Here is a 25,130-nt window from a genome sequence, read left to right on the forward strand (position 1 = left end):
CCCTGGGGGGAGGGATAGCTCAGTGGTTTGAGCATTGGCCTGCTAAACCCAGGGTTGTGAGTTCAATCCTTGAGGGGGCCACTTAGGGATCTGGGGCAAAAATTGGTCCTGCTAGTGAAGGCAGGGTGCTGGACTTGATGACCTTTCAAGGTCCCTTCCAGTTCTAGGAGATTGGTATATCTCCAATTATTACCTATTACCTTTTACCCAGGGGGAGGGAGGAGATATGGGGCCAGGGTAGGGGATGTGTATAAGAGAGGGCGTCTTTAAGGCCCTGTTGTGGCAGAGAGATTGGCCTAGGGAAATAAAACGCATAACAGACGTTTCCTCACAGCCACACAGTGACACACACACGCAGACACACACGGGCTCTCACAACGCTTTCATCCAATCATAGAAATTAAAGCTGGAGAAGGTACTGCTGCCTCTCCACTGCCCCAGCCCAAAAGCTGGGCCTGGATGATGGGATGGATCACTCGCTAATTGCCCTGCTCTGTTCACTCCCTCTGGGGCACCTGGCACTGGCCACTGTCGGCAGACAGGCCACTGGGCTGGATGGACCTTTGGTCTGACCCAGTCTGGCCGTTCTAATGTTCTCGTCAGTCCTCTCTCCAGTCCAGCCCAGTCTCATATACCCCCCACCCTCAGGGCTGCCCGAGCACTGGGACTGCACTGGGACCCAGCACAGGGCACATGACCATTGTATCCACCCCACTGTGCCCACCGGGGCAGGGAATTGCTGAGCCCTAAGTGACTGGACCAAGGCCACAGACGGAGGCAGTGGCAGAATGGGTTAGCTCCTGGCTCACAGGCCAGTGCTCAGATTGCTGGGCCATGCTGAAAGCTCCACAAAGACTGACCATGCTGCCACACACACACACACACACACACACACACACACACACACACACACAATCACCTTCCCGCCCACACTGTTACACAATCTTCCCCTTACATGTGCACACACACACAGACACACAATCACCTTCCCACCTACACTGTTACACAATCTTCCCCTTACGTGTGTGCACACACAGACACACAAAGCCATCTTCCCACCCACACTGTTACACAGTCTTCCCCTACACACACACACAAAACCACTTATACAAGCACACACACTTCTCCTGCATACACACACATTACAAAACCTCCTACACACACATACACATTTATCTCCTCCAAACACACACAATTTCACAACTCTTGCTCCACCCACAAAAAAAAAAACCCTTCCAACTCCCTCAGGACACAGATACACAACCCCCTGCCACACACAACCATCATCTACTCCCTGGCACACAGGTACACACAACCCTGCCACACACAACCAACCCCTACTCCCCCGACACACAGCTACACAACCCTCACCACACACAACTACCATCTACTCGCTGACTACAGCTATACAATCATCTGCCACACAAAACCACAGCCTACTCCTCTGCCACACAGCTAGGCACACCCTTGACACACAAGAAGCCACCACCTACTCCCCTGACACACAGCTACACAACCACCACCTACAACCTCAAGTACTACTACACACACCTCTGTCACACACAACCACCACCTAATACCCCAACACAAAACTACACACCCACCACCTACTCCCCCAGCACAGAGCTACACAACCCTCTGCCATACACAGCCACCACCTACTCCCCTGGCACACAGCTACACAACCCTCTGTCACACACACAACCACCTACTCCCCCAGCACACAGCTACACAACCCCCTGCCACACACCACCACCACCTACTCCCCTGGCACACAGCCACACAACGCTCTGTCACACACACAACCACCTACTTTCCCAGCACACAGGTACACAACCCTCTGCCACACACAACCACCTACTCCCCCAGCACACAGCTACACAACCCCCCTGCCACACACAAAACCACCTACTTCCCAGCACCCAGAGCTCAATGCCAAGCCCTGAGCTGCGGCCACACTCAGCCGCCCCCAGGTGGGAGCTCTCAGGTGACCTTCACCTGCGCTCTGGGCCCGGGGCTCCCAGCCAGGTGCTGAGGCTTTCCCAGTTTACAGTCAACAGGGGCCTGTGTGGGCAGGTCTGACCCCCGCCGGGGGCAGAGCGACGCAGCCGGGAAAGGGGCAGGTCTGACCGGTGTGGGCCAGCGAGGGACGAGCAGGGGAGCGTAACCCTCTGCTATAAAAACCCCCCGGCTCCCTCCCGCCCCGGCTGTGCCCAGCGATGGCTGCCAAGGTAGAGGTGAGGCTCGGCGGGCACCCAGCAGCGCTGGCAGGGAGCCAGGAGCATGCCCAGGCCGTCACCAGGAATTACATCACCAACCCCAGGCTGAGTGAGTACCGTCGGGGGGAGGCTGGCGAGAACGTCCCCCTCCTCCTGCAACAGCCGTTCTCACCCCCCCCATAACGTTAGCCCTTCTAGCACCCAGCCTGGGGCTGTGTATGGGGCGGGGGGCAGCAGGGGGGACTCGAGCTCTTTGCATTTAGGCCCCCCAAGAGTTTCAACCTTGACAGTGAAGCCAGAGCCATCCCTGGATCTCCGGCAGTGTTATCTAGTGTTTAGAGCAGGCGACTGGGTGGAGGGAGCTGGACTCCTGGGTTCTTTCCCCTGCTCTGCGGCCCTGGGCAAGACACGTCCCTGCCCCGTGCCTCAGTTTCCCCACCTGTCCTTTCTGAGTGGCTGGAGCACCTCCGGTGAAGTGCCGAGCCCGGTACACGTTTCTGGGAAGTGCACAGATGGATCCTTACACAACCCTGGCAACTGAGTGTGTCTGTCCTGCAGGCTCGGGGGGGCTCCCTTCCCCCAGGGGGTGTTGGATTGGAGTCCTTAACTCCCTCTAGGACGGGAACCCGTTTAGTCTCTGTCTTCTGCCTCCTCCTTGTGTTAGCTGCACCCCCAGCCCAGAATGGCTGAGAGGAAGTGACCCTGGAATGGTGGCAGGGCACCATTTCCCTGGGGCTATGGGGCTGAGTCCCTACCCGGGCCCCATAGCTTCATACAGCACCTGGTGCTCACACTGAGGCTGGCTGTCTGGGAGGCTGTTTCATACTGAAGTAAAAGGGTGGCATTTACCCCAAAGAGAAGGGCACTGGGCCAGATTCTGTTCTCAGCGACGCCGGCGTAAAAGTGGAGTGACTCCAGCAAAACCGATGGACTGACTCCAGATCTACACTGGTGTAAATGAGAACAGAATCAGGCCCAGAAAGTGGATTGCTCAGTGAGAAACTTTAGATGGCAAAGGAGTCTCTCTCTTCCCAAATTCTGTATAGAAGTCACTTGGCAAAGTACTCAGCAGTCGCCACCATGACCCCTCTTCCCCCCAACTGTTGTGGGTGGGTGAGCAAGAAAGAGAGAGAGATCGGGTTCTGTTTGTGTATTTAGTTGTGTGTGTGGGGGGGGGGGGTGAGAGAGAGATCAGATTCTGTTTGAGTATTTAGTTGTGCGTGTGTGTGTGAGAGAGAGAGAGTTTAGGTTCTGTTTGTGTATTTAGTTGTGTGTGGGTGTGTGTGAGAAAGACACATCAGGTTCTGTTTGTGTATTTAGTTGTGTGTGTGTGACGGAGAGAGAGATCAGGTTCTGTTTGGGTATTTAGTTGTGTGTGTGTGACGGAGAGAGAGATCAGGTTCTGTTTGTGTATTTAGTTGTGCGTGTGTGTTTACTTGCCTGTCTTCCTCTCTGGCTCTGGACACATGCAGACTGCAGGTCTGGGTGTGCGTGGCTGTCTCTGTGTGCAGACATGAGTGTCTGTGTCCCACCCACACAGTCAGTGCCTCAGGTTCCTGCCTTGCAAATGCTCCCAGCTAACCTTGCCCAAGGAGAACTCCCGGAAGAGGTCCCAGCAGCTCCGTGCTCCCTGACGTCAGCCCAGCCTGATAGCTCCTCAGAGTAATACACAGCCCTGCAACGGGCACTGGGACCCCGAATGTGCACCGCTCCCAGGTCACTGCTTCTTCATGAGCAGAAGCAACAGATGAGCTGAAGTCTTCAAACAAAATCAGTCTTCCCCCAACCACTCCGACAGCAGCACCTGCTGCCTGCATGCATCCCGTGGACTGGCTCGTGTCTATGCAGCACCCCCACCCTCCACTGGATGGAATCAGAACTGCTCAAGCGTGTGTCATGGGCCCTGCACTGCACACAGCTACCGGAGATGCTCTCCAGGCTTGGCTTTTGGAACAGGAGGATCTGAGTTGTGTGCCCCGCTGCTGCTGTGAAATGCTGAGTGGCCGAGGGATGCAGGGGAAGGAATCTGCAGGGGACTGGCTAGTGTGGGGGTGGGTTACAGGCCATTTTCCCCTCTAAGGCACGTGTTCCAGCTCAGCCCATCAGTCGAGACAGGTGACGGCTACTGAGTGGACTTTGAGCACTGAGTCTGGAGGGGAGGGAGGCTCCGTCCCGGTGTGCACCTCACACGAACGGCCAGCATGGTGGGCATTAATTGGCCCCGGTTGGCAATCTGTGTAGAAAGGGCCTCTGGAGAGAGACCGACCCGCTGGTCCCTCCCTGCAAGAGCAGCGTGGGGGAGTCTTCAATTCCTCAGTCCCAGTCCAGGGCCTCAATTGCTTGGCCACCCGTGGCATGAGCCGGGGACAAAGCCGTTATCCACCCAGCCCCCTGGGTTGTGGACACAGGGCAGAGGGGCTGAATCTGCCCCAGTAATTCAGCACAGGTGCAAAAACCGGTGGGTGCATTTTTCGCAGGCCCAAGTGTGCTCGTGACAGGACCAACTGGGCCTGATTCTCTTTGCACTTCCCCCAGCTCTGCGCTCGGGTGCGCCCATTGTTCCTCCTGATTGACACCCGTGGAAGTGAGGGGGGGCCCAGGCTTTTTCTGCCTATGGCTGAACAGCTGGGGTGAGCTGTGGCAGCAGCTTTCCAGGTAGAAACGTATCAGCTCATCGGGACCTGGTGCTCCCTGTCCCCCTCAGTCTGTCCTTAGCCGGCTGCTGTCTCCTGTCTTAGACTGTAAGCACCTCGGGGCCCAGACCGTCTCTTTGTGCAGTGCCGAGCCCAGGGGGCCTGGGGTGTGACTCAGGCCCTAGATGCACTAGCAGTACTGAATACCTAGAAGCTAGCTGGCTGTCATCAGCGTGGTGTTCCGGAGCGCTCCCTGCCTCAGTTTCCCCCGCTGTACAATAGGGTTAAGAACTGTTCAGCCCCGTCTCCGGGACGTGTTGGGTGCTTGTCAGGTGGTATCGGGTTCATGTGGGGCAGGGACCAGGGAGGGGGAAGGATCCTACGGCTGCTGTTCTGTACAGCTGCTCTGAGATCAGGAAGGCCTGAAACACACTTTCCTTTGCCTGAATGCTCCCCTCGCCCTGCCCGCCACAATCTCCTTGTGCAGTTCAAGGTGAATCCAGAACGCACGGGTCAGGCTCTGCCTCAGCCGCATCTATTTACCCTCACACTGGGCTGAACTGGTCCCGCGGAACAGCTCGTGTTTGCTGTCAACAGCGCGGGCTGGGCTCCGCGGGAACGGCTCCCCTCCTCGCCCAGCCCAGCCAGGGAGGGGTGGCTTTGCCCAGCTGCAGGGGGCAGGGGGGGGCGTCAGCTCAAGGCCGGAGCCGGCTTGCGGCAGGGACCGAGGGCCAGGCTGCTGCTGATTGAATTCAGGCTCCACAGGGCGAGGGGGGACCTTCTTGGGAGGAAATGGCTCCCCTCCTTTTACTATGGTAATTACAATGTTTGGAGAAAAGTCTCATTTAAAACTGATTTTTCTGGTGTGTGTTTCAGCAACTGGGTTAGGTCCCCCCCCTCCCTTTTTTTGTCCGTGCCCCATTTTTTCGTTTTTTCCCCTGAGAAAAGAAGAAGGGAGGCGAAAAAATGAGAAAAAGTCAATATTCGGGGCTTTTTGTAGAAAAACTAAAACGAGCACAATTTGTCAGCCAATAAAATCCCAGAACCTGCCCGACGGGACCTGGGCTGGCTCTGCTCGTAGGCCCGAGTGCTCTCGATCCCAGGATTTCACCCCCAGCCCCTCCTCCCGTCAGGGTGCCACGCAGGCTATATTTAGGCTTAGCAGAATGCGGTTTTTATTTTGTTATAATGTCACTGGGTAATACCGAGGTTCATTTCGAAGCATTTTTCCCCGGTTCTGATCAATGTACATTTTCCCAGATGTGGGAGATGGAGCGGGGGGGGGCGGAGGGGATGTCGGAGTAATTATTTAATGAGAGGAGATGCTGAGATTTTAAAGCTTTATAACCGTTAAAACACAAAGTGTCAATGTCCCGTGTCGAAATATACGGAGTAAATAGCCTCAAATCGAACTGGAATAAGTTCCCAAGGAGCATTTTCTTGCTTTGCCTCACTACAAATTCCCACGATTATCAGTGGAGACCTGTTTTCGCCGGTTTGTCTGCGTACGATGAAATGGAAGTTTGCTGACATTTGCCCCTCCCAAAATCAAATCCTTCCACACCAAGCAATATGAGGCCCTGCCGCATTCAGGGCTGCACCCTAGAAGCGATTTTCTGCCCCTGGTCGCATGTTGGCATGCTGGCCATGCATGCTGCTTGCATAGAGATTTTCGTTTCGTGGGGGCAGGTTATCAGGATGGGGGGGGGTCCATGCTCTCCATCTGGCTGTCCCTAGGGCTGGTCCCCTCCCACCCAGCTCCCAGTAGGGGTGTGCTAGCCACACAGCATGAAAGAGAGGGGCCACACCGCCGTCACAGAGGTTGCTAGGAGGGGCTCGCTTGGTCTGGCGTGCACCTCTGGTGCTTAGCGGAGGCTGAGCGCCCGGGGCTGCGGCACCGGGCTCACCCCCTAATCACGCCTCAGTGCCCAATCCCAATCTGGAGCCAGCGCTCAAGGCTGTTCGGATGTGGGGATCTGGTTCACTCGCTGGCTTCATTGGGAGCTGTGGCGAGAGGCTCTGGGTTTAGCCCAGTGGAATTTCCTGCCCATTTTCTAAGCTGAAAAGTTTCTGGCCGTTCAGCCAAAGCTTCAGAAAAAGTAACTTTTGGATGCCTCTCCTGGCCGACCATCTGGCCCTCCGGGCTGCTCCCCCGACACTAGTTCAGTAGTAAACCAACTCGGCGCTGCTGTGAGGTCTTGTCTGTATCACAGGAGCCGCTACCGGCCCCGACTAGGACCACGACCCCACTGGGTTAGGTGCTGCACCTGCGCAGAGTCAACAGTCAGTCCCTGCCCCGAGGAGCTGACGGTCTGAACAGGCAGAGGGGGAGAGGGGAAACTGAGGCCCAGAGAGAGGCGGGGACTGGCCAGCGGTCAGACAGCAGGTTTCCTGAGTCCCAGGCTCTCGCCACTAGGGAACACTGCCTCTCGTTTGAATCTTTACAATATGGCTGGTGTCCTGGCCACCAGCTGCCAGGGGACCCCCTGCTGCATTGCTGGGACCCCAGGCTTCCTTGTAACTAGTACGTCAGTGACGTGGGTGCCGAACGCAGCCCTGAGCCTGCCTGCTGATTTACCTCCCCGCCGGGCTGACGGGCTAGGCAGGGGCAGGGCTTTGGCCCGGAGCTCGCCAAGGAAAAGGCAGCAGCTGCTGGAGATGTGGCACGGATGGCCCCTCCCTCTGAGTCTCTGCGCCCTGCTAGGGGACGCTGTGCTGCTAGAGGGCCTGTCTTTTGGCTGAGATTGAGAAGGCAAACCAAGGTCCTGCCCACCTGCAGTCACTGACGATCCCCCGGCTCTCCCCTGGGGGCAGGGCTGGGAGCCTCGCTCCATGGGCCAGAGTCCGGAATTACGTTCTCCCTCTCTGGGTTCCCCTTGTGGCTTCAGCTGAATAGAGGAGTCTCCTTTGCCTCCTAAGCTGTTGTGTGCTGCGGCCATGGGGCTGCTGTGTCCCACCCCAGAAGTGGCTGCATTTCTGGCATTGGTGAAGTCGTTCTATAAGCTGTTGGGAAGGCACTTTGGGATCCCTCTGAGCCTTGCTGTGCCCATAACGGGAGGATCTTTTCACTAGACCAGGAACGCAGGACTGGGGGCCACTGAGGCCAGACCCTGCCATCCCAGGCAAGCCCTTTGTGTCACCCATTTACTTATCAAGCTCCACCTTCAATCTGGTTAGCTGGTTGTCCCCCAGCTTCTGCTATTGAGAGGCTGGTGCAGAACCTCCCTCCCGTGCTGGAGCTAGAGCTCACTGTAGGACCGTCGCTGTCTCTTCCTCCTCCATCTGGCTCAGCTGAAGGTCTCCCAGCCATGAAAGGCACCTCCAATGAGCAGCCCCCTCCACGACCCGCCCTGCAGTGCCCCAGAGGGTTAGCTCCAGAGAGGCCGCTGCAGATCTCCCCACGCTGCAGATGCTCGGCCGGGCCAATCCGCCTGGTAGCCCCCGCAGCATGCGTCTAACCTCCGTGACCTCCCGTCTGCCAGGCGTGAAGGCACACGCTGTTCCTAACAGGGATGTGCTCGGCGGGGTCAAGGGCTTGGAACCGTGTCTGAATGTGTCTTTCCGATTCCAGGCCTGCTCGTAAAGGGGCCACTTTCGCACTGCACAGCCGAGGCTGGAGGAGAGGGGGCAGGGGGAGCCGAGACTGAGGGCACTGGGTGAAGGGTGGGTCTCAGGGTTCAGGGGTAGTGGGTGTCCGCAACAGAAATTACACCGTAACTGTAGCAAAGTCGCCTTGTCCGCTATAGCTCTGGTCCCCCAGTGTGAGCTTTGCCATCAGTTCATAGATTCATAGACTTAAGGTCAGAAGGGACCATTATGGTCATCTAGTCTGACCTCCTGCACGACGCAGACCACAGAACCTCACCCACCCACTCCTGTAACAAACTTCTACCCTATGTCTGAGTTATTGAAGTCCTCAAACTGTGGTTTAAAGACCTCAAGCTGCAGAGACTCCTCCAGCAAGTGACCCATGCCCCATGCTGCAGAGGAAGGCGAAAAACCCCCAGGGCCTCTGCCAATCTGCCCTGGAGGAAAATTCCTTCCCGACCCCAAATATGGCAATCAGCTAAACCCTGAGCATGTGGGCAAGACTCACCAGCCAGCACCCAGGAAAGAATTCTCTGTAGTAACTCAGATCCCACCCCACCTAACATCCCATCACAGACCACTGGACATACTTACCTGCTGATAATCAAAGATCAGTTGCCAAATTAATTGCCAAAATTAGGCTATCCCATCATACCATCCCCTCCATAAACTTATCAAGCTTAGTCTTGAAGCCAGATATGTCGCTTAGCCGGCCCGTACGGGATGGGTGGCGAGAGGACCAGCTGGCACTGAACCAGGGGCTTTATTTTCTTGGCACGTCTCAGCTGGCACAGCCATGACTGCAGTGTAAACAGTGGTGAGCTGTCAGTTCGTTGGCCGCTCGTGTTCCATAGTCTCTCTGCAGCCCGGTCAGATAGTCGCGCTCTTGACTGAGAGTTTTGTTTCCCTCCCTCCCAAAATTTCGCTCCCCCCTTTCCCCTGGCACCTGGCCGTGCCCCTGCCTCTGGCACTGCTCTGGCCAGCTCTCCGTGCCTGGGGAGGCAGAAAGGAGACAGCCACGGTTAGTTACACCAGTTGTGAAACATACAACTCTGCCAACTCCAGCTACGTTTACCCCAGGGAGAGATTTGGCCTGTTAATTGGAACCCAACACAAAGCGATCGTGGTGGTTGGACGGGGCCCTAGTCTGCCTGGAGGCATCCAGCTCCGGTTCGTGATCAAGGCAGTTTTCCCAAGCTCAGGAAGGAGACTCAGGCCGGCTCAGTACCTGGATAAGAAACCACCGCGACATGGTGCTAGTGGGTGAGTGGGGTTGTAGATGCCGTAGGTACTATTCTACCAGCTGAGGGCGCTGTTCTGCTGGAGCTGCTGCCCTTTCGGATAAGATTGGTCGCTCTGAACACCTTTTGCTAGGCAGTGAGTGTGATTCCCAAAGCCCTGCCCGACTGCTTGGCTAGAGAATGACATTCTGCCAGCCTAGCTTGCAATTTCTGCTGGTTACAACGGTTTTCTACGCTTTCCACCCAAAACTGTTGTGCAGTGCTGCTACCTGTTAAACAGCTGCCACAGTCCGCCCCAGAGGTGGCTGCATCACAGTGATGGTTATAGTTTGCAAAGAGCATTGGGGAGCAAAAGGCCTTCTAGAAACCCAAGATATTTTCCTTTCTTTCCCTGAGCCCCAAAACAGTCTGTGGTCAATGAAACCGAGAGCGACCAGGAGGAAGAATTCAACACCTGCTCCCTACAGGGTCTTGGGGTGTGTTTGTCCTAACGTTTCACTTGAAATCCAGGCAAATGACTTGTTACAGCTTATACCTCAGGCTGGTGACTGATTCAGCGACTGAACTGCTGTGCTCTGAGCAGCTGCGGGTGATACCTCAGCGCTTGTTTCTTACAGCCCTTTGCAGGGACTGGAAAGTTGGCGGTAGGACAGTTATTCCCCATCCGACCCCGTTCCTTTCTCCTCGGGCACTGCAACACGAACGCTGCCCAGCGAGAAAGGCATTTGCCGGCTAACGGCATGCTAGCACGTGAGAGAGAGACGGGGCAGGGGAAACGGCCCAGATGGACGGCTGAGGGAAAATGCGTGTAAGTGAAATGACTGATCAGGGAGTTATACAGAGGGGAAAGAACAAGCAAAGCTGGAGCATGAGGGCAATAGAGGAGAGGGGGAGGGAAGAGGAGGTGACTAGGAGGTCAGAGAGTCTGAGGGGGCCCAAGGCTCTACAGCCCTGGGAGTGGGGTATTAAGTTCCTAAAATCTCATGCTTCAGGGCCCAGCCAGTCATCTGCAGGGATCAGGAAGGTGTCCCCCACCCCCAGTGTATTCTGGGCTTTGTTTTGATTTGTCTCCTTCCTCTGAAGCGTCAGGGATGGCCACAGCGAGACGTGGGACCCAGGAGGGGGTGGGCCGTGCTCGGAGATGGCAGCAGGTCTCTCTTGCTCAGCTGCTTGGCTGGCTGGCTCTTGCTCACGTGCTCGGAGTCTATCTGATCACCGTGCGTGCGGTCAGGAAGGACTTTCCCCCCAGCTCAGATTGGCAGGGGGCACTTCCTCTGCAGCGTGTGAGTGTGGGTCACTTGCCAGGATTATGTGGATCTAGCTCATATAACCATTTCCCTGCTATCGGGGCGGCCTCGGGCACTGGTGCGCCTCAATCCTTCCTATTCCCCGCCTGTGGCACATACTCAGCCGGTCTCCGGCAGCCAGGCGGTATTACTGCAGACTCATTTCCGTTGCTGGGTTTAGTGTGCGGGAGGTCAGACTGGGTGCTCTGGTCGCCCCTTCTGGCCTCAAACTCTCTGACTCCAGCTTGGAGCAGCAGGGAACCATCATGAGTAAGGGAGAAGGGGGATATCAGGCCAGAGGGCCGGGGGGTGGAGGGATAGGGTGTGAGGTCAGAGGGAGTGGAGGAGGTGGTGGATGGAAGAGCAGAGAGGTTGGGGGGTCAGGGGAGCGGAGCGGGTTGGGGGTCAGACTCACTGTGGGGCTGGGAGGAGTGTCGGATGGTGACACAGAGCCTGCTCCTGCTGCCATTGCAATCAATGGCACAATCCCCACCGGCGCCAGTCGTGCGGGACCAAACCCTTAGCCGTCCCTGGGCGGCTGAACGCTCGCTCCCAGAGCAGCGGTGCCGATCAGCGCCCTAGCTGGCGAGCGAGCCAGGCACTCCAAGTGCGTGCAGACGGATAAGCTTGTGCCTTGCAGAGGTGTTACCCGGGGTTCTTTCAACCCAGCCCCCCTCCCCTCCTGCCTTGGTCAAGCTGAGATTGCTTAATAGGTTGCTTTTAACAATAAGCCATAGTGGTTTCAGGCACTTTACTGGTTTGCCAAAGTCTCCCCATACAGAGGGATCTCAGCTCTGCTCGGGTAACGGGTCAGTGGCATCACAGAACCTGCTGTGGCCTCGCTAAGAAGCACGGCCCTCGGCCAGCACGCAGCGCCAAGCTCTGAGCGCGCGGCCAGGGAATCAGGGAGGCACAGCCTGCCACCTCTCCGAAACCACGGTGGATATTGCCAGTGAGCCGTCGCGCTGCTGGAAATCTCCCGCACCACAGCTGCTGCTGGTGACCATTTACTTGTCACGCTCAGCCAAGTTTATACCTAAAGACAGTTTCCGATTGCATGTCAGTGGGCGAGCTGGATTAATGCAGGTTTTGCGAGTGAGGCCAGCAGCATCCCTGGGTAGCCCGTCGGTGATTTGGCACTGGTGTGACCGCTGCTGGAATGCTGGGTCCAGTCTGGTGCCCACAGTTCACGAAGGACGTGGATAAATTGGGGAGGGGTCAGAGAAGAGCCATGAGAACAATTTAAGGCTCAGAAAACTGCCTTGTTGTGATAGACTCTCGGAGCTCAATCTGTTTAGCAAAAAAGAAGTTAAGGGGTGACTTGATCAGTCTACAAGTATTTGATAACAAGCTCTTCAGTCTAGCAGAGGAGAGTCTGACACGATCCAATGGCTGGAGGTGGAAGCTAGACAATTTCGACTGAAAATAAGGCGTGCGTTTTCAACGGGGGACGTAATTAACAACTGGAACAATTTAACAAGGGGCGTGGTGGATTCCCCATCAGCGACAATTTTTGACTCAGGACTGGCAGTTTGTCTAAAAGCTCGGCTCTAGGGATTACTGTGGGGCCGGTCTCTGGCCTGGGCTATGCAGGAGGTCAGCCTGGACAATCCCTTCTTGCCTTGGAATCTCTGACTCTCTTTGGGTTTGGGTTTCCGAGCTGGAGCAGGCCAAAGGCCCGAAGATGATAAGTGCTTCTTCCACTCACTCCTGCTAATGGATTGGGGGTGCTTCGAAACAGCTGCTAATACCTCCCCGGGATCTCAGGAGAAATGGCCCCAGCAGAGATTGTGCCTGTAACACAGCCAAGAAGTCAACAGTCGAGCACTGTGGCTTGCGTACTGTGTCCCTCTACTGTCAAGGCAGGTGTCTGTGCATGGGGGAAGCAGCACCAGGCTTCAGGCCTTTCCCCAGCTCCCTCTAGCATTCTCCATTATACTCTGCACTTGCTCGGTGCATTGGCATTACGTTTAAGCTGAGTATTCAGTGCAGGGCCGGCTCCAGCGTTTTTGCCGCCCCAAACGGCGAAAAAAACCAAACAGGCGCAGCGATCGGCGGCACTTCAGCAGCAGCTCTACCACCGACGCTTCATCCTTTGGCGGCAATTCGGCGGCAGGTCCTTCCCTCCTAGAGGGACCGAGGGACCCGCCACCGAATTGCCGCCAAGGACCCGGACATGCTGCCCCTCTCCATTGGCCGCCCCAAGCACCTGCTTGCTGCGCTGGTGCCTGGAGCGAGCTCTGATTCAGTGGTTCAGTGTAGGCCCAGGAGGGACCAGATCATCTCGTCTGACCTCTTGTACAGCACAGGCCAGCGAATTCTCTGCAGGGAGCCCAGGAACTTCTGTTTGGCTGAAGACACCAAGAGGACCCATTGTGAACATGGGATTGGAACCACCCCAGGCAGAGGAACAGCAAAGGGCTCCCAAACTTTGCCCTCCTGAAGGCTGCATTGAGGAATGACCGGAAGCCCAATGATTGCACAAAACTGGGCTGCAGGTGTCCAGGGGTTTGTTTCTGAACATACAGAGGAAGGACCCAGCGCTGATGTGACTGTTGCAGAATCCGAGTCGTGTCAGATCTCGATACAATTACAAAGCAAGTCGAGCCAGTTGGGAAACAGTTTTCCCATCCCACAAGAATTTCAGAGATTTAAAAAAAGGAAATCCTGTCTCGAATTGCAATGAAAAATTGAAATCGCAAACATTTTCACAAGCCAAAAATCTGAAAAAAAAATCACCAGATCAGGCTTTGCCAGTAAAAATGTTTCATTTTGATGTTGACCTTTTTATGTATTTATTTAGTGTGACAGACCCAGACCAGTGGGGTACAGGAGTCTGGTCGAGGGCAGATATACTGGTCACTGGATGAGCAGTTTTCTGTTCCCTGAGTGACCAGAGCAGGGGCTGCACTAGAGTGATCAGGAACCTGCTAGAACCAATTAAGGCAGCCAGGCTGATTAGATCACCTGCAGCCAATCAAGGCAGGCTAATCAGGGCACCTGGGTTTAAAAAGGAGCTCACTTCAGTTTGTGGTGGGCATGTGAGGAGCTGGGAGCAAGAGGCGCAAGGAGCTGAGAGGGAGAGGCTGCTGCTGCTGGAGGACTGAGGAGTACAAGCGTTATCAGACACCAGGAGGAAGGGCCTGTGGTGAGAATAAAGGTGTTGGGAGGAGGCCCTGGGGAAGTAGCCCAGGGAGCTGTAGCTGTCATGCAGCTGTTACAGGAGGCACTATAGACAGCTGCAATCCACAGGGCCCTGGGCTGGAACCCGGAGTAGAGGGCGGGCCTGGGTTCCCCCCAAACCTCCCAACTCCTGATCAGACACAGGAGGAGTTGACCCAGACTGTGGGGAAGATCACTGAGGTGAGCAAATCTGCCAATAAGCGCAGGACCCACCAAGGTAGAGGAGGAACTTTGTCACATTAGTCATTACATTTTTTACTCTACGTTCAATTAAATTTTGAAACAAAAAATCATTTTGACCCAAACAACAGAATGTTTTTTTCAAAAACTGTTGAAAGTCCCGTTTTAACAATTTAGAAAGGGTTGGGTTTTTTTTTTCTATTTTTCAAAATGGGGAAAACCAGCCCTTTCCTGCAAATAGCTTCAGTTTCAATGAATTGTCATTTTCCAATGAAAAAGTCTTGTGGAAACACTTCCAGGCAGTTCTCAAAGCAAGGATCTATGAGAGACTGATTGGGACCAGGGCCAGATTTCCAGCTAGGCACAGTAGGCACGTGCCAAGGGGCGCCAGCGTTTTAGGGGCACCTCACCTCTCTAAAACTGTGTACAACATGAAGGTCTGCTGTAGACAAGGGGGGTGCTGAAGATGCTGGGCCTAGGGGTGCATAAGGTGGCAGTATGATAGACAGGGAAATCAGTGACCCGCCAATGTTAAAACTGAAAACAAAGTTGGTTTCAAATAGCCGTCATCGAATAAGCAAAAGCCACGCGGTGGAGAGATGCCATAAGCAGTGTTTGACATAGTGAGAGCAGGATGCTTTAGGAAGTGGTAAATATAGTTCAGTTATACCGTTTCTGAAACAGAATCTGACCGTCTCAAACATTAAACATAGAATGACCTGGCATTGCAAGAACTGGAGAGAGTAATTCTAGATGGCTGGCAAATTTAAAAAAAGCCAGGTACTTCTCAGTACGAAAACATACTGGAACTAGACCAGATTAAATGGTTGCATATGCTATTGTGTGTGAAGGACGTTTCACAGAGGATGAAGGTTGGAAATATCTACCATAACCCACAGCACCCATTGGAGTACTGAGACGTGTCACATGAAAGTCTGACTTGTCCTTTGGCCAGGCATAAAGAAAAGGCATCATCCAAGTATGTACAATAAACACGTGAAGCAGAATGCAAAAGACCTACTGCTACCACGTGAGCTTCCTGAGTGCCCATGAAAGGGTGTAAAATTTGGGAGGGTGAAAAAACTCTCAATCAAGAGGGCAAATATCTGGAAGGCCTGCAAAGAGAGTACAGAACACGAGCAGCCCAGGGACTGACAGCTCACCACTGTTTATACTGCGGTCATGGCTGTGCCAGCTGAGAAATGCCAAGAAAATAAAGCTCTGGGTTCGGTCCCAGCTGGGCCAAAGTTGGCCCATGTGGACTTCAGTTAAACAAGGAAGGTTTCCTATTAGTGGCGGAGTGCTAACCAATGGTTTTGTTCAATGGAGCTGTTGCACAACACATCAAGCAGCAGTTAGTAGTACATTGCAGATTGCAGTTAGCTAGCCGTGCTATTGTGAGTGAGTTAATAAGCGATATTGGTTGTGGGAGCTCCCCCAAGACCTCTTCCACTCAGTTCCCCAAGAATTCAGTCCTGGTCCAGCATCATCACTCAGGTCCCTTTACGTGGTGTACAGCACAACTATGCTCAGTTGATCAGACTCAAGCGTAGGGCGTGGGTATAGGGCACAGCACACATCCAAAGTTACACAGCAACCCTCTTCCTTTCTAGACATTTACACACTGCATTGCACTTACTCTACATTGCATCACACGCTTTGGGCTTGGCCGCTTTGTAGGAACCAATCCCTGTACAGCATGCTCTGGCCACGCACTGTCCACGCACGACTCACTCTTTACCTCCTCTTATGTTCCAGGCTTAGCTTGTCCATTGAAAATAGTTCGCCGGGTTTTCCCTCTTATCAGAGCTAGTACAGACATTCTGTTCCCAGCCCGCTGCTCCATTTACCTCCCTGATCCTGTCTCCCAAGAAACGAGGCCTCTCCCATATCCAACTCCTCATGTCAAACTAGGCCTATGATGATCCACAAATATTTAATTTAATCCGTTATCTTTGATACATCAATACAAGCCCTTATTAGGCCCAGTCAGGTGGGTTATCAAAAAATAACAAAGGATTTGATTTTGAAGTCCAAGCAGAGTCAAGATATCTGTATTTTGAGAGTATCGCAATACAGCTCAGGATGATTTATTAGTATCCAATACTTATGGGGCAGAAGGATAAAAACCTGAGTGCCAACAGCTTGCCATTTGATGCCAACCTTCTTGCACCAAGAACCATTAAAGCAAGTCCAAACTTTTTAAATAAACAGGGAGTTGGTTTGGTTTTGTAAAAGATGGTCTTTTTTAAATAAAAAATTCCATGAAAATTTGCAGGAAAGGAACATTTTTTATAAAAGTGTTGTGCCTTTTTTAATTCAAAAATTGAACAGAAACATTACTGAAATGGTTTAGCAAAGCCTGGTTTTTTTTGGTAAATAATTTTTAATAATTACCTTAATAAATGTTTTTGATATTTTTTAAATCAGAAAAAAATTGCAAAAAAAGTTTGAATGAGAAACAAAAACTGGTTGTGCTTCAAACACTTCTAAATGAAAACAAATTAGAAAGTTTCCATAGAATTATCCTTGGATTCGTCAAACAGATATACTGGGCATCTTTACAAAACAGGTACTAAGACATTAAAGAACTTTTCTGATAAAATGTCCAACAGTAACCAAGTGCCATTGGCAAGTGGGAGAGAAAGTTAGAAGGAGAAAGTGTCAGATAACTTACTGATCAAAACTCAGAATTTCCATTTCCATCCTGTAAATCCCCCAAATTTCCATTTCAGAACATTTTATTTTAGGAAAAGTTCTACATTCTATTTCAGTGTTTAAAAAGAAATAGTCCCTGGGTAATTTGGTTGAAATAGAGAGAGGAGTTTGTTTTAAAAAAAAAATCAGTCTTGTCAAAACTGTTTCCACTAAATTTTCCAGTCGGCTCTAAACTTAACCACCCTAGTGGTCAGTCTGACAAGAGAAACCCCCAAAATGTCCCAAAAAAGCACAGTGCTCTATTTCTTGGGGACATCAGGGCTGCCATTGACAGTGCTTCATATGGGCAGAAGTAATCCGTGCCCACCTGGCCACTGAGCTGGATGGACACAGGAAGCAGTAGTATTGTATCTGCTTTTGGGGTTGGTGGATAGCGATTTTGGCCCATGACAGGGGTTGTAACCCTGACTCATGCCATGTGACGCAGGTCAGTGTCCAGTCTCTTCCCAGCCAGCACTCCTGTGGCTCAGGGTTTTATTACACCTGTAGCTTCCACGGGACTCCACCTCCTCGTGGAATGCAAGGGCCATTGTAGGCTCTGTAAACCAGTGTGGGCTGCATTTGAGCAGTAGATTCTTTGGCCACTTCAGCCTCCAGCCCTCTCAGACCCTCAGATACAGCAGTGAGGGGTGTACAATAGACAGAGACCATCAAACACTTTGCATTCGCTAGACTGTGGATTTAGCCTAGAAGGATTGGCCTGGTCACTGCTTGGATGGGATATCTCCAAAGAAACTCCAGGATGCTGCAGCAGATTAGGATCTATCGTATCTCCTTGGAGTGTGCCATTCCCAGGGTATCCAGGCATATCTTTCAAAAGGGTGGGCTCTTGTCTCCTTCAGTTCAGGACTGATGCCCCAACACAGTTTCAAGGGGTACTGTGTAAAATGGAGATAATAGAATTGTAGGACTGAAAGGGCCCTTGAGAGGTCACCTCGTCCAGTCCCCTGTACTCATGGCAGGACTAAGGATTATCTAGACCATCCCTGACAGGGGTTTGTCTAACTTGTTTTTAAAAACCTTCAGTGACCGAGATTCCACAACTTTGCCTGGGCAATTTATTCCAGTGCTTAACCACCCTGACAGGAAGTTTTTCCTAATGTCCAACCTAAACCGTTCTTGCTGCAATTTAAGCCCATTGCTTCTTGTCCAGAGGTTAAGAAGAACAATTTTTCACCCTTCTCCTTGTAACAACCTTTATTGTACTTCAAAACTGTTATCATGTCCCCTCTCAGTCTTCTCTTCTCCAGACTAAACAAACCCAATTTTTTCAATCTTCCCTCCTAGCTCATGTTTTCTAGATCTTTACGCATTTTTGTTGCTCTTCTCTGGACTTTCTCCAATTTGTCCACATCATTCCTGAAATGTGGCGCCCAGAACTGGACACAATACTCCAGTGGAAGCCGTATCAGCACAGAGTCGAGCACAATTACTTCTTGTGTCTTGCTTACAACATTCCTGCTAATACATCCCAGAATGATGTTCACTTTTTTTGCAACAGTGTTACACTGTTGACTCATATTTAGCTTGTGGTCCACTATGACCCCCAGATCCCTTTCCACAGTGCTCCTTCCTAGGCAGTCATTGCCCATTTGGTATGTGTGCAATTGATTGTTCCTGCCTAAGTGGAGGACTGTGCATTTGATCGTGACCACTAGTAGCCTGAAGATCCTTTTGCAAAGACGGCAGGGTGGATCCCAGTGTCCGGGCCAAATTCCAGTTTGGGAGAATACATCCCGCCGGCCTAAAATAACCCCTGTCATACTGGACACTGTATTCATCTTCTCTTCATGTCCTAAACTGTTGTGTTGTGCTGCTGTGAGCTATTAAACAGCTGCTGTGTTCGAGTCCCCAGAAGTGGCTGCATTTCAGAGGCAGGCGGAGTGATTCTGGTATGTAAGGGGCTGTGGGGGCCTTCAGGATGCTATATAAATACAGGTTTCTTGCACTTCATAGGAACATAGGACTGGAAGAGCCTTCCTGGGTCCTCAAAGCCAGACCCCTGCTATCGCAGGCAACCCTGTCATCCCATCCCATTCATAAACTTATCAAACTCCATCTAAACATTAGTTAGGCTCTTTGCCCCCGACTCTTCCTAATACTATTTATTATTTGTTTAACCACAGTGTTCAGGGCCTGGAAGCCTGTTACGCTAGGTGCTGTACAAACTCAGTGCAGAAAGACAGCTCCTGCCCCACAGAGCAGTCTAAGGACCTTTCTAAAGCAGCCAGTGCTGGCCACAGTCAGCGAGGCCCCAGCTGAGACGGGCCTGCTCCTCAGGCAGGTCCTGGGCCAGACCGGCTTTGCCTGGAACATTCCCAGCTGACTACCCCACATGTTGAGCGATATTGTCACACCCGGGCAGGAAAAGTGGTTTTTCGGGGGGCTGATTTTTTGGGGGGAGTTTCCAAGGTTTCGTTAAACACCTGTTTCCAAAGCGGGATCCGGCACCACCAATCGTCTCTCCCATGAAGCCAGTTAAAGCCGGAACCCTGGGCCCCGCCAACGCTCGATTTCACCGGGATAGGGTCCTTCTCCCGCCCCCCACCCGCCGAGGGCCCAAGTCTGTTTTGTCTGACAGAAAACGTGACAGCGAATCCAGCATTTTTTCCAGGCTAGCTCATTGGCTTCACGCTTGGGCGAGCCTGCCATTCAGGGGGCCTCCGTCACATGACCGTGCAGGTGTGTCTGGGAACCCTCCACTGCAGGCCCTAATTAGTGGCATAGTGTGTGACCCCCTGCTGGGCCTTTCACAGGGTCCGGTCGGCTTGGATAGGCCAATGTGTTTGACAGCGCTGCACAAACTGACACATCGCACAATGGGCAGGTCGCATAAGAGCGAAAGCTGGTCACTGAGGGAGCGTCGGAAAAGTTCGAAGCAAGCGCGGGCCTCTCGGGCAAGGGGAGGGGGGGCCCGGTGCATACATCAGCTGTGGAGCAGGAGATGTGTCTCAATGGTTTGTCCAGCATTACAGCCCCGGCTCAGGGTCTGATCCTGCGAGATACTGAGTGGCCTTAACTCTGTTCGCCAAGGATGCTCAGCGCCTTGCAGAATGTGGCGGCTGGGCTGAAAACTGCTGCATTCTGGCATTTAAGGCGTTGGCTGCACTGGAGTATCAGTGTTGCTTTGTAGAATTCACAGCACTTCACACAGGGTGGTGGGCATCATTCTCCGCATTGCACAGTGGGGGAAACTGAGGCACGGCGAGGCAGAAGTGACTTGCCCAAGGGCACTCAGTCGGTCAGTGGCAAAACAGGGGATAGAGCCCAGAGGTACGTCTACAAGGCAAAAAAATATCCCCGCAACAGGTCTCAAAGCTGGATCAACTGACTCAGGCTTGTGTTACAAGGCTACAAGCAGCCTCCATGTGTCACAACCTGAGCGGGAACGTCCATGCTGCTAGTTTTAGCCCCGCAGCATGAGCCTGAGTCAGGTGACCTGGCTCTGAGCCTCGCTGCCCCGGGTGCTTTTGTGCAGTGTAGACGCACCCCAAGTGTCTGGCGCCTGCATGTGGATTGAGGTGCGGTGCTGGGTGAAGACTGCAGGGCAGTGGGCAGCTTGGGTGTGCGAGGGATGCAGGGTCAGAGCAGCTGCTGTGGTTTGCAACTTCCCTTAGGGCACAGGGGGTTTTGCTGCATGGCCTTTTGGAGCCGCTCACTTCACCATCTCAAGGTTTTCAAATGCCAGCGCTAGGAACGAGAAATAAGAAATGTCAGCATGGGAATGAGCTGGCTAGTGTGTATGTGCACCACTGCCCTCGGCGGGATGGAAACTGTGTGTCATGGCACCCGTACTGCTAATGGCTGCTCTCTTTTTAGCTCAAGTGGAAGGAACCTGGGTTTTCAGAGCAGGGGGGTCTGAGTTTTATTCCCATGCCCACTGCTGCCGTATTTGAGGGACTGCTTCCCACTGATATGGAGACCCTTTTACACGGCTTTGGCAGAGCAAATGGGGCCCCGACACACTCTGTGAGTCCCCTTTAAATGTACCGAGGCCCTAGTGTAAATGAGACTCGAGGCCTGTGTGTCCGCAGCAGAACCAGGATTCGAGCTCGGCTCAGCCCCTCTCCTGAACAGTGTGTGCTCTCCCTTGCGTCTGAGTACTGCAGAGTAAAGACTGACACCAGAGCACAGCTACCGGGAGCGTAGATGGAAATGAGAAATCTGTCTGGGTCATGGAAAGTTATGAACATTGGGTGTTGGTTTGGTTTTGTTTTGACCGTTATCCCTCTTGCCAGTCCTTATGGTTTTATTGTGAATCATGCAATATTTGGTGTCTTTCCTTAAAGCCCCAGCTGCTGGAGTCAGGTGATTAGGTGACAAGTATCAGAGGGGGAGCCGTGTTAGTCTGGATCTGTAAAAGCAGCAAAGAGTCTTGTGGCACCTTATAGACTAACAGACTAATGTCTGTTAGTCTATAAGGTGCCACAAGACTCTTTGCTGTGATTAGGTGAGTATCCCAGCTCTCATGTAAAAAGGAAAGTAAGTCTCTAGTCCCACCCTCCCCCTGCCCCCGGTTCCAAAGAAAAGCTTGGAAACGTGAGCCCAAGTCTCAAAGACCAGGAGTCCAATAAAAAGACACCCCCACCCACCCACCCAATTTGCTCAATCAGAAACTCCTCCCAGATTCATCCAGGCTCATGAGCCTTTTTTAAGGGGTACGTAGGCCAAATTTTGAGCGACCCTTTGGGGGACACGGTCTGCATCCATGCAAACCAGCTGTGCCCATCCCTGCCCTCGAAGGGGTCCTTGCAGGTCAAGTCCGAGGCAGAGCAGGGAGTTTCCATTTGTGCTCACGCTTGCCCAAGGACCCTCCCAGGCCAGCGCTGGCGGCTGTTGGTTCCAGTCCCAAATGGCTGTTTGCTTCGCCTGTGTATGATTCGCTCCCTGTGACTATTTCCACGACCGGGTTCCCTTTGGCGTGGATGCCTGGGAACGGCAGCTCTCTACATATACCCACGCTCCTGCAGGAGTCACACACCAACGGCTGGGACCCCGATTCCTCAATCCCCTTTCATTTATCCCCCGGCTTCAACCATTCCCACCGTCCCTCGTGACCCGGGCGGCCAGTCCCAAGCTGCACCTGGAGGCTGAGCTTTGTTGGCAGCCAGCCGCTCGGCCAGTCCATTGGAAGAGAAATGAGCACTTTGCACCAGAGCCCTAAACTCCCGTACAGCCTCCCCTGCCCCCCAACTGCACAGAGGACCCACCCTAGAGATGCCAGGGGAAGGGGGGCGAGGACGGGAGTGGGGAGAGGGTGGATGATTGGAAACAATTAGTGCTTTGGTGTGGTTGGGCCGGTTGTCCTCTTTGTCAGCACGGTCAATTTCCTCTGCTACTTTGCCACCCCCCCCACCACCACTTGGCTTCCCCCGCTCCTGCCCCAAGGGAGTTAACAGTGCATGATTGTCAGGGCTAATGGAGATTACATGTGACAGGAGCTGTGAATTTGGGGATGGGTGTGTGGAAAGGCCAGGTTGAAAGACTTTCTTTTTGATTTGTTCCCCTCCGCTCCTTGGGCGGAATTGGCAATCGCGTCCAACAGCTTCACTCCCCCATCTCAGCAAAACTCACAGCCCACCCAGCCAGCCGCTCCGCAGAGGAGTGCCGGGCTTTTCTTCAGAACAGCTCAACCCCTTCATTAGTGGAATTGGTGTTTCCTGGTGGAGGAGAGGGTCTCTCTCTCTCTCTCTCCTTCCATCACTCATTCTGTCTCAGTCTCTTTACGGGTCTTTCCATCTTCCTCTTTCTGTCTTTTCTGTCTTCTCTCTCCCTTCCTCCTCTCTTCTTCCTGTCACTCATTTACTGTTGCGCGGCGCCCATCGATGGATTCTCACCATGGCACGATCAAGGTCCATTTTCCCTTTTGCCTGGTGCTGTTGTTTCCTCTTTGCAACAAGGTGGCCCCATTTGCGTGGCAGATCCGGGGCCTCATTGCGCAGTACAGACAAAAGCACAACGCTCACAATCTAGAATTTCCAGCCTATGCAACAGGTGGATAAAAGAGAGTGGGCCCAAGCAGAGGAGAATCCCTTCTTCATCTGCTTTTTATCAGAGAACATAACTGAATACACTAGAGAAAAGCAATGGTGGGTGGGAGAGGCCTGAATTCAGCACAGTAAGGACCAGGTTACGTACCACAAGCGTGTGTAATTTCAGACAAACCACTGTGCTGACGCAGAGCTGGTTGACAATTTTTTATTAAAGCTTTTTGCTGCGAAACACGGTTGTTTTGATTAGCTGGGAAATGTCCCACAAATGGATCTGTTCATAAAAATATCACTTTGGCGGCTGAAAGGCTCAAAACGTTTCATCGCTCAGCAATTTGTTTTTGTTTTCAAGGTTTACAAACCGAACGAAGTTTGTTGTTGGCTTTTCGGTGAAAATCGGAAAAATTTGCCAACAAACTTCAGAAGAAGAAAAAAAAGAACAATGCCGGTGTTCCTCGAAAATACACTTTTTGACTAACTCTATGTCCAAGCTTTTTGTCCTTATTTCTATGGGTATGTCTACCCAGCAGCTGGGGACATCAGCTAGTGCACTAAAAATAGTGATATGGTCACAGCAGCGGCTCAGACTAGCCAGCCAACTACGTATCCCGAGGGTCAAGTGGGTTTGTACCTGGGCTCTGGCTACCTGAACTGGGCAGCACCCTCCAAGCTGCTAGGTAGACATACCCTAAGACACACTCAGCCCCTCTGCTTATCCGCTCATCTACCATATTATCCTGTCCCCTCCTACCATCCTTCATTGACTTTTTGTCTGCCTCTTCCACCAACATTTTCATGTGCTTTCATCCACACGGCACATATGCCTGGAACACCCTCTCTGAACTGATCCTTTAAACCATGTCTCCTTCCCATCCCTCCTCAAGATCCAGGTCTATCTAAGGGTTTTATCCTGTCCACCCATCCCTGTTCTGTCTGAGCGTCTTGCCCATAAAATCCACAATAGTAGTGATGTCCCTAACGGATTTCACAGAAACTCTGGCGCTTCTCTCTTTTCAGGGCCATCTCTCTGTGTGGGATGAGGGGCGGCTGATTTTTCATTACGATGTTACTTTCCTTTGGGATTTGTTGGGTGGCTGGCGGGGTTTATTGGGCTGAAGGGCTGTCAGCGTTGGGAGTGTCATTCTAACGGAGCAGAAGTCTTTCCAAAGAGGAAGGTTTTGCAGCATTTCCTAAAGGTGGCAATTCGCCTGATCTCCTCCAGACAATGATCTTGGGGGTGGATTCCCTCGACAGAGAGCGCTTTGCCCCCTGCCCTCACATGCTGCATCCTGGGCTGTCGCGGGGGCTGCACAGATCAAAATTTGGTTTTTGCTCTAGCTGGGGCTTGATCCATGGATTGCTTTGAAGATTAAGACAAAAGGCTTCAGCTGGCATCGGGTGCTGACTGGGAGCCAGCAATGGCCTGATGTTCTCATGATGTCCTGAGCCACGGTGAAGGTGGGAAGCTACAGTCATGCACACCAGGTAGGTACACAGGCAGAAGAGGCTGGAGATGCAAGGGGAACAAAAGCAAACCTTGTGGCAATGGAACACGCAGGTGGAGAAGCTGGCTGGGCAGCTACTGAGCCAACCAAGGAGCAAGTATGAGCAATAGGAAGTGGGAACCGGTGTATAATGGTCTGATGATCTCTGGTGGCTGTAGGCTTGGAAAGGGAATGCCGCTGCCAGCTGTGGGCAGAGTGTCCTTCCGCCCCAGTGGAAGAGTAGCTACTTTCAGGTACCAGAGCTGCTGGCTGGAGTGGACTCTGCCCAAGCCCTCTGCTGGAAGGAGTTGCCCGGTCCAGCAGCTGCCCAGGAGCCAATGAGTTTCCTGAATGGGGTCCCGGCGGCGAGTTTGCGCCAGATGGCTAGGAGCCGGGGCCGCTTTTATAGACAGGAAAAGACTGAACCGGCCGGCGGCTCCATCGACTACTGTATCGTGTGGGTGGTTTCTAAACAACGGGCTGGCTAGGAACGGCGAGGAGAGAAGAAAAGGCCCCAACAAAACCTCCCAGGGGAAGGGAAGCGGCCGGAGCAGCAAAGGATATTTGTGAAAAAGTGGGGAGTGAAATAATAGGAAGAATGGTCACTT

The 25,130-nt window shown here is 52.8% G+C and overlaps 1 protein-coding gene across 1 annotated transcript in view; it reads left to right on the top strand.

The window, feature by feature from the left end:
* Positions 1 to 2,219: 2,219 nt before the first annotated feature.
* LOC123371745 (V-type proton ATPase subunit B, kidney isoform) overlaps positions 2,220 to 25,130 on the top strand; it is a 77,171-nt gene continuing 54,260 nt past the window's right edge. The window contains exon 1 of the mRNA XM_045019592.1: positions 2,220 to 2,328. Coding sequence (XP_044875527.1) covers positions 2,220 to 2,328 — 109 coding nt within the window. The remainder of the gene's footprint in view (positions 2,329 to 25,130) is intronic.

Source organism: Mauremys mutica, chromosome 5 (genome assembly GCF_020497125.1).
Source record: "Mauremys mutica isolate MM-2020 ecotype Southern chromosome 5, ASM2049712v1, whole genome shotgun sequence".
Taxonomy (NCBI): domain Eukaryota; kingdom Metazoa; phylum Chordata; order Testudines; family Geoemydidae; genus Mauremys; species Mauremys mutica.